Source organism: Acinonyx jubatus, chromosome C1, assembly GCF_027475565.1.
Source record: "Acinonyx jubatus isolate Ajub_Pintada_27869175 chromosome C1, VMU_Ajub_asm_v1.0, whole genome shotgun sequence".
Classification (NCBI taxonomy): Eukaryota; Metazoa; Chordata; class Mammalia; order Carnivora; family Felidae; genus Acinonyx; species Acinonyx jubatus.
Window position 1 is genome coordinate 146,540,878 of NC_069381.1, and position 17,347 is coordinate 146,558,224.

General features: G+C 35.4%; 1 protein-coding gene across 21 annotated transcripts in view; it reads right to left on the bottom strand.

Moving 5' to 3' along the window:
• BAZ2B (bromodomain adjacent to zinc finger domain 2B) overlaps positions 1–17,347 on the bottom strand; it is a 317,724-nt gene that overhangs the window by 125,913 nt on the left and 174,464 nt on the right. For all 21 annotated transcript variants that reach the window (XM_027055668.2, XM_053215128.1, XM_053215127.1 and 18 more), the window contains one exon: positions 15,433–15,576. In XM_027055668.2, the coding sequence (XP_026911469.1) occupies positions 15,433–15,574 (142 nt within the window). In that variant the 5' untranslated portion in view covers positions 15,575–15,576. The remainder of the gene's footprint in view (positions 1–15,432; positions 15,577–17,347) is intronic.

The following is a 17,347-nucleotide window of genomic DNA, read 5'->3' on the forward strand; positions in this document are numbered from 1 at the left end:
GTTAACCTCATGACTACAAAATAAAGTTATTTGGATATTAGAATGTTCCATTTTTGGAGAAGTATTTTTTTTCTACATTAATATACCTGATGTCAGAAGATCCTCCAAAATAAACACTTGTTATGATTAAAATTCTTAAATTTTGCTCTGAGAAAACATTTGCAATCTGATAAATCATGTCATAAGATGAACATACTTTTAGAAGACTACAATTATTCTTTTTAACAGATACTAATATTCAAACATAGTTTCAATATTATGAATGCAACTTTTAGTTTCTATTTTAAGTGGTAGATAATAATGCGCACATCTTGAATAATAAAAATTAATATACATCTGTAATGCCTAAGTTCTGACTTCCATTATAATAAGCTCAATATTTTTTAGCAGAGCTTTTTAAATTCTGCTAGCCAATCTATGTATAAGTAATTTAAAGAAGTTACACAAATGCCAGTGTCTTGCTAACAAGCCATGGTAACTAACAAGGCATGGTAACTGCAAGTGTCTTTATTAATGTTGGTGAATTTCATGCCAGAACACAATAAGGGTTTTCCCCCCATGAGAACAAAATAGTATAAATACTGTACTAATGCCTTGAACCTAAACTACCACTGAATAAAATCTCCTATCTACTAGAAAAGTCCTGATAGCCAATTGAAGCAAAATAATTAAGGGTGCCTGCATGGCGGTTCAGTTGGTTGAGCATTCGACTTTGGCTCAGGTTACGATCTCATGGTTCATGAGTTCGAGTCCCACGTGGGGCTCTGTGCTGACAGCTCAGAGTCTGGAACCTGCTTCAGATTCTGTATCTCCCTCTCTCTGCCCTTCCCCCGCTCACACTCGGTCTGTCTCTCTCCAAAATAAATAAATATTAAAAAAATAGTTTAAAAATAATTATAAAAAGTATGCTAAAGCATTTAATCTTTTTAAAAATCAAGGAGACTGCTTACTGTGAGAGAACTCCACAAATGTTGCCTTTTGTGCACTAGAAATAAAAATGTCTTTAATCTTTCAATGCTTCCCAAACTTGTTGCAACATGTCTTCAAACTCTTGTCTCCACTTACTTAAAATTATAAGCATAATTTTACAACATTGCAAAATCAGCCTCTGCTATACAGGTAGGCTTACTTCTGCATAATCACCAAAACTGGCAGCACATTGAAATAAAGGTTATCTGCGTATTTTAACACTAGTAATGACTAAGTGTAAAAACAACTTGAACGTCATCAAAATCACTGTAAATTCAAGAAATGCTCAAATGATTGGCTCACATATTAAAATGCTTAAATATATTAATCTTCAAATACTCTAGAACTCAAAGTGTGTAAACTATATAAACTTGATCTCTGATTAGAGAACAAACAGAAAGAATTCTATAGTTAATGGTGATAAAACATTTCCCCAAATAAACTTCATTTCATTCCTGCAGTCTCAAAACGTTTTTAGCCAGTTAACCCTTATATTTTAACATTTAAAATGATGCATGGCATGGAAATAAAGTCTTAATTTTTAAGTATTTATTTTGAGATTATTTTAGGGCTCACAAGAGTTGCAAAAACAGCAGAGTCTCAACCTCCCCTATGTTAACATCTTACGTGACAAAAAATAATTTTCAAAACCAGGAAGTTAACCTTGATTAATTAATTAAAATTAAAAATTTATTCAGATCTTTTAAGGTTTAGTTGCTGTACCTCCTAATTTTCCCTGATTTGTGACAGTTCCTCAGACTTGTCTTTCAGGACCTTGATACATTCAAGAGTACTGGTTCAGTATTTTGTAGAACATCTCTCAATGTGGTTTCTTTAATGCTTTCTCTCAATTTGATGAGATTACACATCATTGGGTAGGGTAACCAATGTGCCCTTCTTGGTGCAACATATCTGGGGCCCAAGATGTTGCTCTGTGTACCAGAGAGACTAATTCCATCACTCAATTTAAGTTGTGATCTGCCTGGATTTTATGTAAAATTACTATTTTTCCTTTCACATAGTTGTGGTGTTATAAAATTAGAAAACAAGTCATTAACAGCCTAGGTAACCTTGGGAACAAAAGCTGCCACTCTCTAACACCGAACATGGTAAACAGCTTTTGATTCAGTTTAGCAAATGACTGTTGTTAAAAGATAGGAGCAGTTCCTCTTTCGTAATAAGCATTTTTGTTAGATCCGATGAAAGGATTTAGAGTTCACGGATTAAAATGCTAAAAATATACAATATTTTATATATACTTTTATCTTCAAATCCAACTGTACTTATTTGAGTAATGAAATAGAAAACTAAAAATAATCGAATTCCAAAATCTTATTTTACCTATGTTTTAATAAATAAAAAATACTTACAATGAGCAAAAAATTATTAAATCAGCTTTGAAAAACATACTAAGTGTATTAATTTGCTGGGGTTGCCATAACAAAGTACCACAAACTGAGTGCCTCTGATTACAATTTATCATCACACAGTTTCAGAGGCTAGCAGTCAGAAATCAAAGAGGCTCTAAGGAAGGATCTGTTCCATGGTTCTCTCTTAGCTTTTGGTAACCTAGGTGTTCTTTGTAGGTCTTTACATGGGCTTCTCTGTGCATGTCTCTGTGTCCAAATTTCCCTCATTCATAAGGATACCAGTCATACTGGTTTAAAACCCACTCTAATAACCTCATTTTAACTTGATCTTCTGTAAGGACTCTATCTCCAAATAGGTCACATTCTGAGATACTGGGAGTTAGGACTCCAGTATGTTTTCTGGGAAGAGACAAAATTTAATCTATAGCACTGGGTTTATTTTTATGAGTACTTAATTGATTTTAAGATATTACCTTACTTTAGTAATTTACTGTTAAAATTCTAAGTTAAAACTACAAAGTTCTACTCATAAAAGTTAGGTAAAATAATATTTCAAAAATATTGGGTGCTTTGTGATCAAATCCATCATTAAATAAACCCCCTAAGTTGGAGGAAGTTTAGATACTTGAAAGTTTGAGGGCCTTTATTTATGAAATTTGTAGATATCTACAACATATACAAATCATCTAAAAAGGAAAATAATGATAGTTTATACTATAATGTAAATATTCAAAGAAACTGGGATGAAACTTTGGCTGTATCCCTAAACCCACAAGAATAGGTCTATCTCATTCCCTTGATGATTCACTAGTGATGTAAACTTAAGCCCTGGGTATCTTCTAAATAAGAAGTTCGAATAAAATAACAACTTTGAACTTGCAGGGTTTTATTTATTCCTTCTGTTTTCAGCAAGGTCAGCTGATACTTTAAGATTCTTTACCATGTGGCTTATAATGGCCATCCCCAGCTAAAATCTGCATAGCCGTTTGGTATTACCGAACAAAATATAGCATCATCTAGAAAATGTATTAAAGTTAATTTATCATCTAATTTTCATGTCCAAGTCCTGCAAGTTCATCTCCTTCCTTTCTTCAAAAATTGTTTCTTGAGCATATATTTTGTGCCAATCCCTGAATGGATAAATGTGGATTTAAAAAAAGCAGATATAGTTCCTGTCCTTTAAACACAGAAAAAGGACAAGTAAGTAAAATAACACCAACTGTATAATTAGATTGTGAAGAGTATGATGGAGGAAATTATTAGGGGCAAAAATATATAATAGTGGGACAATTACATAGACACTATGAACAGAGGAGAATTCTCCAATTAGTGTCTTAGGACATTTAACCTGAGACAAACCATAAGAAAGAATCAGCCACATGAAGATCTTCCAGACACAGGGGAAGCATGTTTGAGATCCTGATTTGGGAAAGAATGTTTTATATCTGAAGAAGTGAAAGGCTTAGGAGGCTGAAAGATAATGGGACCAGAGTGAGAACAGTACCGGATCAATTTGATGTAGTCAGAGATTTGATCATGGAGGGTATAGGGTGTTAGGTGTTAGGTCAAAAGGTACCAAACACCCAGCTCAAAAATGGCTAAAGTAAAAAAGTGTATGTATTAACTCACATAATGTAAAAGCTTTGGAAAATGTTCACTTTAAATAAGGAAGATTGATTGAAAGTTTACCAGTACCAAATTTCTCTTTCTTCCTTTGGTTCTACCTCCTCAAATGGGCCCTTCCTCCTAGGTTTGTGGGACAAAAGGGTATCCTTTCTCATGAATAACAATCCCAGAATGGAATCCCTTTGTCTTTGATTACTCTGACTTACATCATGTGGCCCTTATTCCTTAGCCAATCACTACTGCCTGAGAAATATATTTGGTTTGGCTAGACTGGGTAACACACCACCCCTGGAGTCTTAGGCGAATTTTTTTTAAGTGATTTGTTCTGGGGGGGGGCAACTTCAGGCAATACTGTAGTAGTAGTGAAGAGGTCACATGAACCATCCATAGAAAATAATTATAAAAATCGGATTTAAAACAACAACAACAAAATTAAAGGTACTGAAAAGCAACCAAAAGCTAAGAAAAGCCAAGGGAGAGTTTAATCTAGAAAAGTCGTAATGAGAAGGGGGTAAGAAGTATGACTTTGTGGCTTTCTGGTCTGATATGCTGCCTAAACCTCACAGGTATAACTACAGAAAAGAGCGGAAGAAAACACATCAGGCTTATCAACTAAAGGTGCCAGAGGTCAGAATCCAGGGCTGAGAAAACATCAGGAAATTTAAAGGGGAAATTCTGGCAATGAGCAAACCACAGAAAGAATGAGACCCAAATTCAGAGCTTAAATTATCCAAATGCCTAGCTACAAGTACACTGTACATGAATAGGGAAGGATTCCAGGGCACTGCAAAATAGCTAGCAGAGAATGCAGAGAAATCTACTCCTGAAAGACAGAGTTACACATGGCAGATCAGCTGAGTTTGATGTATTTCTTTATTGAGTACAATCCCTCACCATGATAAGCTTAGACAGCAGAAAGCCTGAAGTGTCAGAGTACAGAGTCCAAAGCTAGCACAGCAGCTGGAAACTAGAGGGTAATCTTAGAAGCAAGGAAACCACAGAGAGAAAGAGACTCATCTCTGCCTAAGTACTTGGCTGACCCAACAGTTTTCACAGGCACAGAAGAAACCAGCAGGGGTTAGTCTACAAAAAAAAAAAAAAAAAAAAAAAAAAGTGGAAAGTCAAAAAACAGAGGATAGATCATCATCAGTATATTTTTGACCACAATGACATTAAAATGGACATCAATAAAGAATTGAGATGTTGGAAAACCCAAAAGATTCCACCAAAAAACTGCTAGAATTGATTCATGAATTCAGCAAAGTTGCAGGAGATAAAATCAACGCACAGAAATCAGTTGCATTCCTATACACCAAAAATGAAGTGACAGAAAGAGAAATCAAGGAATCGATCCCATTTACAGTTGCACAAAAAAACCATAAAATACCTAGGAATAAATCAAACCAAAGAGGTGAAAAATCTATACACTGAAAACTATAGAAAGCTTATGAAAGAAATTGAAGAAGACACAAAAAAATGGAAAAAGATTCCATGCTCCTGGATAGGAAGAACAAATATTGTTAAAATGTCAATACTACTCAAAGCAATCTACATATTCAATGCAATCCCTATCAAAATAACACCAGCATTCTTCACAGAGCTAGAACAAATAATCCTAAATTTGTATGGAACCAGAAAAGACCCCGAATAGACAAAGCAATCTTGAAAAAGAAAATCAAAGCAGGAGGCATCACAATCCCAGACTTCAAGCTATACTACAAAGTTGTAATCATCAAGACAGTATGGTACTGGCACAAGTACAGACACTCAGATCAATGGAACAGAATAGAGACTGCAGAAATGGACCCACAAACATACAGCCAACTAATCTTTGACAAAGCAGGAAAGAATATCCAATGGAATAAAGACAGTCTCTTCAGCAAGTGGTGCTGGGAAAACTGGACAGTGACATGCAGAAGAATGAACCTGGACCACTTTCTTATACCATACACAAAAATAAACTCAAAATGGATAAAAGACCTTAATGTAAGACAGGAAGCCATCAAAATCCTCGAGGAGAAAGCAGGCAAAACCCTCTTTGATCTTGGCCGCAGCAACTTCTTACTCAACACGTCTCCAGAGGCAAGGGAAACAAAAGCAAAAATGAACTACTAGGACCTCATCAAAATAAAAAGCTTCTGCACAGCATAGGAAACAATCAGCAAAACTAAAAGGCAACCGACAAAATGGGAGAAGATATTTGCAAACAACCTGCCAGATAAAGGGTTAGTATCCAAAATCTATAAAGAACTTCTCAAACTCAACACCCACAAAACAAATAATCCAGTGAAGAAATGGGCAAAAGAATTGAATAGACACTTCTCCAAAGAAGACATCCAGATGGCCAACCGACACATGAAAAAATGCTCAACATCACTCATCATCAGGGAAATACAAATCAAAACCACAATGAGATACCACCTCACGCCCGTCAGAATGGCTAACATTAACAACTCAGGCAACAACAGATGTTGGCGAGGATGTGGAGAAAAGAGGATCTCTTTTGCATTGTTGGTGGGAATGCAAGCTGGTGCAGCCACTCTGGAAAACAGTATGGAGGTTCCTTAAAAAACTAAAAATAGATCTACCCTACAACCCAGCAATCGCACTACTAGGCATTTATCCACGGGATACAGGTGTGCTGTTTCAAAGGGACACATGCACCCCCATGTTTACAGCAGCACTATCAACAATAGCCAAAGTATGGAAAGAGCCCAAATGTCCATCGATGGATGAATGGATAAAGATGTGGTATATATATACACAATGGAGTATGAGTCGGCAATCAAAAAGAATGAAATCTTGCCATTTGCAACTACGTGGATGGAACTGGAGGGGATTATGCTAAGTGAAATTAGTCAGAGAAAGACAAAAATCATATGACTTCACTCATATGAGGACTTAAAGAGACAAAATAGATGAACATAAGGGAAGGGAAACAAAAATAATATAAAAACAGGGAGGGGGACAAAACAGAACAGACTCATAAATATGGAGAACAAACAGGGTTACAGGAGGGGTTGTGGGGGGGGGATGGGCTAAATGGGTAAGGGGCGCTAAGGAATCTACTCCTGAAATCATTGTTGCACTATATGCTAACTAATTTGGGTGTAAATTTTAAAAAATAAAAAATAAAATTAAAAAAACTTGAGATGTCAAATTACTGACTTCCAAATAACACATTGGTGAAAGAAAAATTCAAAAGGCAACAAAATATTTTCAATAGAATGATACTGAAAACATCAAAATATGTGGGATATAGTTACAACAGTAGTTAACCAAGAAGTTTATAACATTAAATGCATACATAAGAAAAAGAAAAAGGTCTTGAATAAATGACCTAAGCTTTCCTTTTAAGAAGTTACAAGAAAGAAAGAAAGAAAGAAAGAAAGAAAGAAAGAAAGAAAGAAAGAAAGAAATTATACATACAAAAGAAAAAAAAATCAGGAAATAATAAAGGACAGAAATAAATAAAACACAAAAGTGAGAAAAACCAATGAAACCAAAAGCTAGTTTGTCAAAAAGATTAATAAAATTGATAAACCTCTAGTCACAAAGAAAAAAAGGCACAAATTATTAATATCGATAATGAAAGAGGACATTGAAAGGATAAGTTACTATTTGGAACAACTTTGTGCTCATAAAGTCAATGATTTAGATGAAATGGACAAATTCCTTGAAAGACATCAACAACCAAGGCTCACTAATGAAAAACGATAGGCTGAATATATTCTCTATCAATATGTAAAAAGTTGAACTCATGGCTTAATATCTTCCAACAACAATTAAAACAACAACAAATTTTCCAAGCCCAGATGACTTCCACTGGTGGATTCTACCAAAAATTTAAGCAAGAAATAATACCAATTCGATATAAACTTTTCCCAAAAACAGGTTTTCAAGAAGGAGGAAGAGGTCAACTATGTAAACTCTGCCAAGAGGCTGAGATGAGAATAGAAAAGTAACAGGTACGGGTTGATGTGTACCTAAGAGATGAGAAAAAGGAGAGAGCATATGCAACTTTGTCTTTTGAGGAATTTGCCTGTGAAGCAAGGCAGAAAATAGGGCAATGGCCAGAAGAATAGTTGAGATGAAAGGAAGGTTTTTGGTATGTGGTTTTTTTTTTTGTTTTTTTTTTAGGATGGGAGATACTAACAGCATGCTTTTATATTGAGTGACATGATCCAGTAAATACAGAAAAATTAATGATATTGTATAGAAGGAATGAAGTCCTTAAAAGTCTTTTAAACATCTTTTTAAAAAGCAATAGGTATTTGCTATTGTCTGTGATGCTTAAGAGCCATATCTTTTGAGTGAAGCATTTTTTCTATTTGGTTTAATTTACATTGTTTTATGGAATAATATATCAAAAGAAATTTGTAATAAGTACACATGAGCCATTAGATGTTCTGAAGAAAAAAACTGCTGAAATTGGTATCAAGTTCATCTATATATACATCAGGAGTTTATTACACTTCACAGGTTCAGAGATATAGCAGAGGGCCTATCACCAGATGAGCTGACGTGCATAGATAATTGGCTCATTTAACATTAGTTCTAACCTCCTTTCAGAGTACCTTCCTGTGATGCAGAAGCTGGGCAGCTTAAAACTACATTTACCAGTCTCTCTTGCAGCCAGGATGGATATAGTTTAGATTCTGCCAATCAGATATGTTTGAAAAGAATTAAAACCTGAGTTAATCTGGCACATTAGCAGCACATAATGTGTATCCTTGATGTGGGTGTACACCTAGGAGGCAACACAGAACAACCTTGGAGGCAGTTATGTCAGTGGTTCCCAAACACTGGATTGCAGCTGAGGTGGTATGATCCATGGAGACATTAGCTGGAACAGTGGTGTCCTGATTGACCCTTAAGCAGGCCAATTCAGTAGTAATGTCCTGAAATCATGCATGACGACGAGGGAACCAGCTCCTCAATAATTTCATAAGTACCCAATTCCCTATATTAAATCTCTTTCTGCTGAAAACAGCTTTAGTGTTATCATGAGCTGAACTGGCTGAAATATCAACCAACAACCCCAACCGGTGACCGTTTCAAAACCAAAAAGCCAATTCAGTCTATCACAACTGGTCTGCTATCTGATTACCAAGGACTCTTCAAAGTAATACTGAAGGAAAGGAAAATGAAATCCTTAAAAATGTATGTATAACCTTGAAGGTTAAAGAGGAGTTCTTAAACTAGGATAACCATAAATAAAAATATTGAGAAATCTGACTACATTAAAATTGGAAGTTCTATTAATCAAAAGACAATTTGGAATAAAAAATGACACACCACAGACTGGGTAAAGATAGGTCCCACAAATATAACTAACAAAAGGACCAGCATCCAAAATATAAAATACTCCTAAATCTATAGGAAAAAGATACACAATCTGATGGAAAAATGTACCAAAGTCCTAAATAATCACTTCAAGAAAGAAGATCCAAAAGGCTAAAAACATAAAAAGGCACCTCAGTGAGACATTTCATATTCATCACTGACAAAAATCAAAAAGGCTGACAATGGGAAGTGTTAGCATGGATGACAAGCCTCAGGATTCTAATACACAGTTGGTGGGAAAAGAAATTAGTACTACTGGTAAAGTTGCAAGACATTTTCAGAAATGTATGCTTATATGCACTGGGATCCTTGTTTATTGGTCCTAGCATTGTAATTAGCAAAAGTTGGAAACAACTCAAATGTCCACCAACAGGAATATGGATGTATATTCTATTAAGTGCAACATGCAAAAAGATAACTGAGCCTTTTCTCTTTTAAAACTTATTCCTCCTCCACATTTCTCATTACCTCACTCCTGACCCAGTTACTCAAGTCATGTCCGGGCTTCTCTCTCTCTCTAAACATTGCCTTGCCAAATTTGAATAGTCATTATGTCCTCTATGTCCCTTCTTCTCTAACTCCTTAATTTGAGCCCATATAATTTCTCACCCAGATAAATATAACTAACTCCTAAAGGTCTTCTTTGCCTCTAGTCTCATTCCCACTGCAAACTGATGTTCAAATGTTGCTAAAGCTTTCATTTTCAAAGCCATGTGATGATAAAACCCTTCTACTTGGATGAAGTATGAATAAAAATAATGGTTATAATTTACTAGGCACCCACTGTATGTCAGGCATTATCTCATTTATCCCTATAAGGCTGCAAAATGGGTGATGTTATATCTATTCTATAGATGAGGCAACTAAAGCTTGAAAGGGGTAAAATGGGGCCCCTGGGTGGCTCAGTCAGATGAATGTCTACCTCTTGCTTTCAACTTGGGTTATGATTCCGGGATCATGGGATCAAGCCCCACATCAGGCTCCCTGCTGAGCATGGAGCCTGCTTGATATTCTCATTCTCCCTCTCTCTGCCTCTCTCCTCCCTCACATATGTTCTCTCTCCTTAAAAAAAATAAAAACATAAGTTAATTACCCAAATTCACACAGTTAATAAGTGAACAAGCCAAGATTCAATTTCAAGTTATTTCAATTGCAAAATCTTTGCTTTTAATCATGACTCTGCCTAAATTCCTAAGCATCGCACATGAAGTTCTAAATGATCTGACAGTAGCCTATCCCCCAGCTTGACTTCCTGTTCCTCTTGCTTCCATTTCACCATGGTAGATATTGACTATCCCTTACTAGTAACCTCTATTTTCTTCAGGAAAGCAGTATCCTCAGCTAAAAACTTGTTTTCCTGACCTTCCGGAAGCTGAGGTTATGATTCAGAGGAAAGAGATACAAGTGGAAATCTCTGGATGGGGTTTCTGGGAAAGCTCTTTAACAAGGGTCAAAGCAAGCTAGTATGCAACTTTTGCTGCACCCTCACCCCATCTTCTTCCTTCCTAGAAAATTATGCTGTACAGAAATCAGCTCTCTTACAGCCATGGGATATACATGTGAGCATGAAAGCCCCATACTCTAAAGACAGAATATAAAATTAGAAGCCCAAGTCTGTGATGGCATTACCCACTCCAGGACTGCCTTTCTATGGGCTTGCATGTTTAATTGCCATGTTTTCCTACTCACAATTAAGCACTGTCATAACTGACATATACCCTAAGTTCAGGTATTTATTGGTCAACTTGCAATTTCCTCGATATATTATGATTTGGTACACTTCTGTAGAGGGAGGTGGCCTGCAAGTAAGACACATATATAAACCAGTCTTTAATTTCTAAAGGAAAAGTAATACTCTGGCTTAAGCCAGAGAATTTTTAAACCATTTATTTGTTTTGTGTATTCAGCGTTTTGATAAGCTTTTGTTTAAAGGTTCTACCCTTAAAAATGGGTTGAAATTCAGCAACTATTACTGAAATTTCTCAAAGTTTTATCTTTGTGTTAGGTCAATGACCACAAATCTCAAACAAATTTGATAAAGTTTAAAAATTTTTTCAACGTTTATTTATTTTTGGGACATAGAGAGACAGAGCATGAACGGGGGAGGGGCAGAGAGAGAGGGAGACACAGAATCGGAAACAGGCTCCAGGCTCTGAGCCATCAGCCCAGAGCCTGACGCAGGGCTCGAACTCACGGACCGTGAGATCGTGACCTGGCTGAAGTCAGACGCTTAACCGACTGCGCCACCCAGGCGCCCCAAATTTGATAAAGTTTAATTGTGGAACTATTCTCTTAGCTTTTACTCAGAGTCAATATGTGGAATAATCTGAATATCTGTGAAATTGGTATGTAGGTACTATTTGGTTTTTTTATACAAAAGTTCTGGTGACATATTCCACATACCACTCAGGGCTAGAAAAAAAGGTTTATTTTTCTTCTGAAGAACTGATATACTTACTAACAGTGGTTATGAGTCATGTAACACATTATGTATTCCTTTTATTCTTAGCGACTAGTTTGGTAAGTTTTTTGGTCCAATATCAGTGGCTTTGTTTGGCTAACACCTTTTTACCTTTTAGAGCCTATTCTTTGATATTTTAGGTATTTTGTGTTTGCTTATTGTGCCAATACATTTATTGAAAACTGTCTCAAATTATTTTTTAGAAATAGGTAAGTTCTTTTATTAAAAATTATAACTTAAAGGAAAAAGAAATATTACTCTTCTGATATGACCAACAAAAACCCATATGCAGATACCCTTAGATTAATCAATCATTATTGCGATGTTGTTTTCTATCATAGTTACTGTAATAAAATTGAAGGTGTGTTGTGACAGGCAATCCTCCCAGGTCTCTGCATATTATTGCTGGGTATGCCAAGAATGCAAAGCCTTGACCACTCTTTAAGCAGACCATTTCTCAGGATTGCATTTGCAGGGAGCAACCCTGAAGGATGAAGCAGCATCTTCTTCAAGACAGAGCAGGTTTGCTTCATTTAATATGAAAGCATTGGATTCCCCAAGTTTGGTATTCCTCAGCTGCAACACAAACACACTTATAAGATTTATAAGATTCAACTGGGCCATTGTGTTGCCTCTTTAGGATTTGGGAGGCATGGGGAGCCAAGGCCAACACGATACTCATGCTATTTGCTGCGAAAGAAATAAAATGCCTGACTCAGGAGTCTCATGTCTTCTGCCAGCATGCACAATAGGGACAGGCTAATTTGGAGGTGGGTTTAGTCCCAAACCCCAACAAGGTATTCACTCAAAAAAATTAGTTGATCATTCAAAGTTTGAAAGCAGGTTTGAATTACATCCTTTGTAACTCAGAGGAATTCCTACAGGCATACCATTAATGAAGATGATGGAGAAAGGCCAATTAAAATAACTGTTTAAATCAACAGAATGTCCTCAAAGGATCCATTAAAGAACTGGTGAGGTTTTGACATTTTAAAAATGAAAATGGTTTTGTTGTTTAAGACAAAGAGTCTAGATTCATTAACGTTCTATGATCTTGTTATAAATGAAGAGAATTATCAGAATGAATGGGCCAAAAACAATGAATCAAATAAGGGAAGATAGGAAAATATGATAAATAGAGCTATGCAGGACAACTGAGCATTCTCTTATGCAACCCATCGGTTGTAAGTTAATATAAGGCTTTACTTTAAACATAAACCACAACACTGTGAAAGCTAAAAACAAAAAAGCATTTTCTTAGAAACTGAAAAAACTCATGCTGCACATACTGAAAGTATGATATGTTAACAACTAATATATGTCTGAATAAACATAGAAGTAAAATATGCTTTCATTCAATATAAGCAACTCACCATAAAAATTCTACAACTTTCAAGTTGGTAAATAAATGATAAAAAATGATTTTTTTTTTCTAGACAACAAAATTTCTGATGTAGAAAATGAAAAAAATTCATGCTGTATATACGGAAAGTATAATGTATTAATAACGAATATGTTTCTGAATAAATATAGAAATAAAATATGCCTTCATTCAACATAAGCAACTCAACATAAAAAGTCTATGACACTTTCAAGTTGGCAAATAAATGTAAAAAGTGAATTCTTTCCTAGATAAGGGAATTTCTGATGTAACTCTGCAACTCAGCATACCCCACCCCTTTTGCAACTCTCAACCACCACTAACAAAAAATAGTGCCCAACATGTTGTAAGTGTCCAAAGTTATAAGCAATTTAAGTGTCACTAATTCAGAAAACTAAGTAAGAAATTGGTAACAGCAAAGTGTCCAGAAAACTCATAGCTCTGTACTCAAGAATTGAAACCTTCAACATAAAAAAAAAAAAAAAAATCTCTGGGGCGCCTGGGTGGCTCAGTCGGTTAAGCATCCGACTTCGGCTCAGGTCATGATCTCGCAGTCTGTGAGTTCGAGCCCCGCGTCGGGCTCTGTGCTGGCAGCTCAGAGCCTGGAGCCTGTTTCGGATTCTGTGTCTCCCTCTCTCTCTGACCCTCCCCCGTTCATACTCTGTCAATCCCTGTCTCAAAAATAAATAAACATTAAAAAAAAAAAATCTCTAGAAACACTATATAAAGACTAATACAAAGTAAGACAAGCAGATTGGAAGATACACTGAAATGAGCCGACAACAAAGGAAATAAGAAGAATTATAAAACGCAGGAAAGAATAATTACAAAAGTACAACTGTGTACAATCATTTAGACAAACTAAGATAAAATGCCAATCACAGCATCACTATTTTTGAACACAGCATATTGTCAAAGGCATTCATCATTTTATATATAAGGGAAGTGTGCATGAAGTTGTGAACTGACTCAACCAAGACTGTACAGGATGCAGGATAGGGATTTCATTTATTATTTTTTTTTTATTTAAAAAAAAAATTTAACATTTATTTATTATTGAGAGATAGAGAGACACAGAGCATGAGCAGGGGAGGGGTAGAGAGAGGGGGGAAACACACAATCTGAAGTAGGCTCCAGGCTCCGAGCTGTTAGCACAGAGCCCGACGCGGGGCTCGAACTCACAAACTGCGAGATCATGACCCAAGCCTAAGTCGGTCGCTCAACCAACTTAGCCACCCAGGCGCCCCTCATTTATTAGTTTTAAATAAAAGGCTATTTTATCTTACTTATTTTGTAATCCCTACGAAAATTCTAGAAAATTGTTCTGATAAATCAATGACAAAATGACATCCTTCTTATCATTCCATTGATTAAAAGAAATCAAAATAATTGAATAAATATATATTTGACAATTTACTAAGGTATTTTGTTAGCAAACATTCCATATTTATCCAAAATTATAAATCTAATTTTGAAAAAGATATCATTTAGTTCTTTGGCTTATAAACATAAGAAATAATCTATATGATAAAAAAAATATTTAACTTTAAAACCTTCCTAGTGATAAAGGAATGAGTTAACCCTTTAGCATTTTCCTTTTTTAAAAAAAAAAAAAAAAAAAAAAAAAAAAAAAAAAAAAGGAGGTATTCTACCAAATCTGCGTTTGGGCAAAGAATGATTTCGGGCAATAATTAAAAACACCTTCTATAAAATTAATCGAAATTTATGATATTTTCACTTCTGAAATCGAATTTTTATTATTGTCTTTTTAGCAGTCTGAACTTTGTTCATGTTTAAGAGAAACTTGTCATGCTGTTAATTTTTAGAATATTTTCCATCGAGTAGATGATCTCCTTTAGTACACATCATGAACTGGGGTAGTTGGGAGTTTGGTGAAAGATATTTCAAATAGCAGAAGCAAATTTAGAACAAAAGGTCCATGGCATTGGTACCTAATCTTACCACCAAGGACTCCTTTGTATTTCTTTCACCTCTTCATGGGTTTATTGCTTAAAAATATTTTGCATGTACTCATTTATTAACTGAAATGGTCAAATTAAGACAAGATGAAGAGAGCTTCTCATAAGCATGTAAAGCATGAAAGATCCAGCGTGACACCTCAGTGTGCTGGCAAAATCCAGGAAAAGCAGAAACCTACTTATTGTTCAACAGGTCAAGAGAGATGATGAAAACATTTTACTCAGAGTTCAGTAAAACACTATGAATGCAAATTAATAAATGGAAGGTATCCTAAAACTGAGTCAATAAAGGGTATTCACCACATGGGTTGATTGTAGAGCTCAGGGAAGCAGCTCCCGTGGAAAGGCCGCCTTTTGAAACTGATGAAGCCACAGAAGGTACTGAAGATGAAGGTGTAGTAGAGGAGGCTGTTGAGGATGGTAACCGTTCTCCAGACTCCATGTCTATGAGAGGGAGAAAAACATCAATTCTCAGTATCTGATGGTGGCATTAATCAACGAACTAAACATATTTAAATAATTCAAACATTTAGGCATATTTTTTAAAATATGAAAGTGTTTCAAAATCCATGTTCTTCAGAAAAATAAAATATGGAATAAATAAAAACAAAATAAGTATAATTTAAAACACCAATTTATGAAATAAGTTTAATGTTTAGTATACCAAATCCTCTTTTAATAGACTTGCAGAATTTCCTTATAGCAAAAAAACATTAACAGTGGTTTGCATATATCTTAATACAAATGTGTTGCCACAATCTTAGAAAAATTAACATATTAGCTTCTTATTCCTCCTAAATCACCTCATCGTCTATTCACTTACAACATAACACCCATATTATCTTTTTTTTTTAATTTTTTTTTTTAACGTTTTATTTATTTTTGAGACAGGGAGAGACAGAGCATGAACGTGGGAGGGTCAGAGAGAGAGAGACACAGAATCTGAAACAGGCTCCAGGCTCTGAGCTGTCAGCACAGAGCCCGACGCGGGGCTCGAACTCACGGACCACGAGATCACGACATGAGCCGAAGTCGGCCGCCTAACTGACTGAGCCACCCAGGCGCCCCAACACCCATATTATCTTAACGAATCAAGAAAATAACACCAGATTTACTTTTTGTGTGTTTTTTTTAAATTTTATTTTAGAGGGAGAGGAAGAGCATGCACTAGTGGGTGAGAAGGGCAGAGAGAGAGAGAGAGAGAGAGAGAGAGAGAGAGAGAGAGAGAGAATCCCAAGCAGGCTCCATACTCAGCATGGAGCCTGATGTGGGACTTGATCCAGAAACCCTGGGATCATGACCTGAGATGAAACCAAGAGTCGGATGCTCAACCAACCGAGCCACCCAAGTGCCCCCAAAATAACACCACATTTGAATGCGGTGTAACCCTCTCTTCCAAACCCAAGTCTTGAAAGTCTTAAACATCCAAGAATCTGACTTGGTAATCCCCAACAGAGCAAGCACTCCTCCCTCACCAAAAAGATAAATCCATTTTACAGTTTTTAATCATGTCAAGTATGAACTACAATTAAAATGGCCTTAATATGACCCATTTATAATAACTGAGCCACTTATATGTATTTATATTTATTTGCTTAGCTATTTCAGGTGTAATCTTACATTGGTCTTACTGTAACAGTTAATGCTGATATTAAAAATTTAGAGTAGAAATGGGTGGAGTTAAAATAAGTCATAGGATATAATGTACAGCATGGTGACTGTTGTTAGTAACACTGTTTTGTTTGAAAGTTGCTAAGAAAGTAGATCTTAAAAGTTCTCATCACAAAAGAAATTTGTAACTGTGTGGTAATGAATGTTAAGTATGCTTATCATGATGATACTTTTGTAATACATACAAATATTATGCAATACATACAAATATTTGCAATACACACAAACTATCAAATCATTATGTTGTATATGTGAAACAAATATAAAATGTTGTATGTCAATTGTGTCCCAATATTTTTTTTAAAATATAGAATATTTAAATGGTTATTTTAATACTCTCTGCATACAGTGATCCTACAAGGAAGCAAGAAAATCATGACTTTCCCAACTGCTTTAATAAGTACACAATTTACAGGAAGAAACAAAATAAAGACACTGCTCACTTAAAACTGAATTTACAATCCACCACAAACTTTCACTATGGAAATAATCTAACCATAAAAAAGATTTCTGTATGGAATTCTACAGGCAATTCAAATAAAAA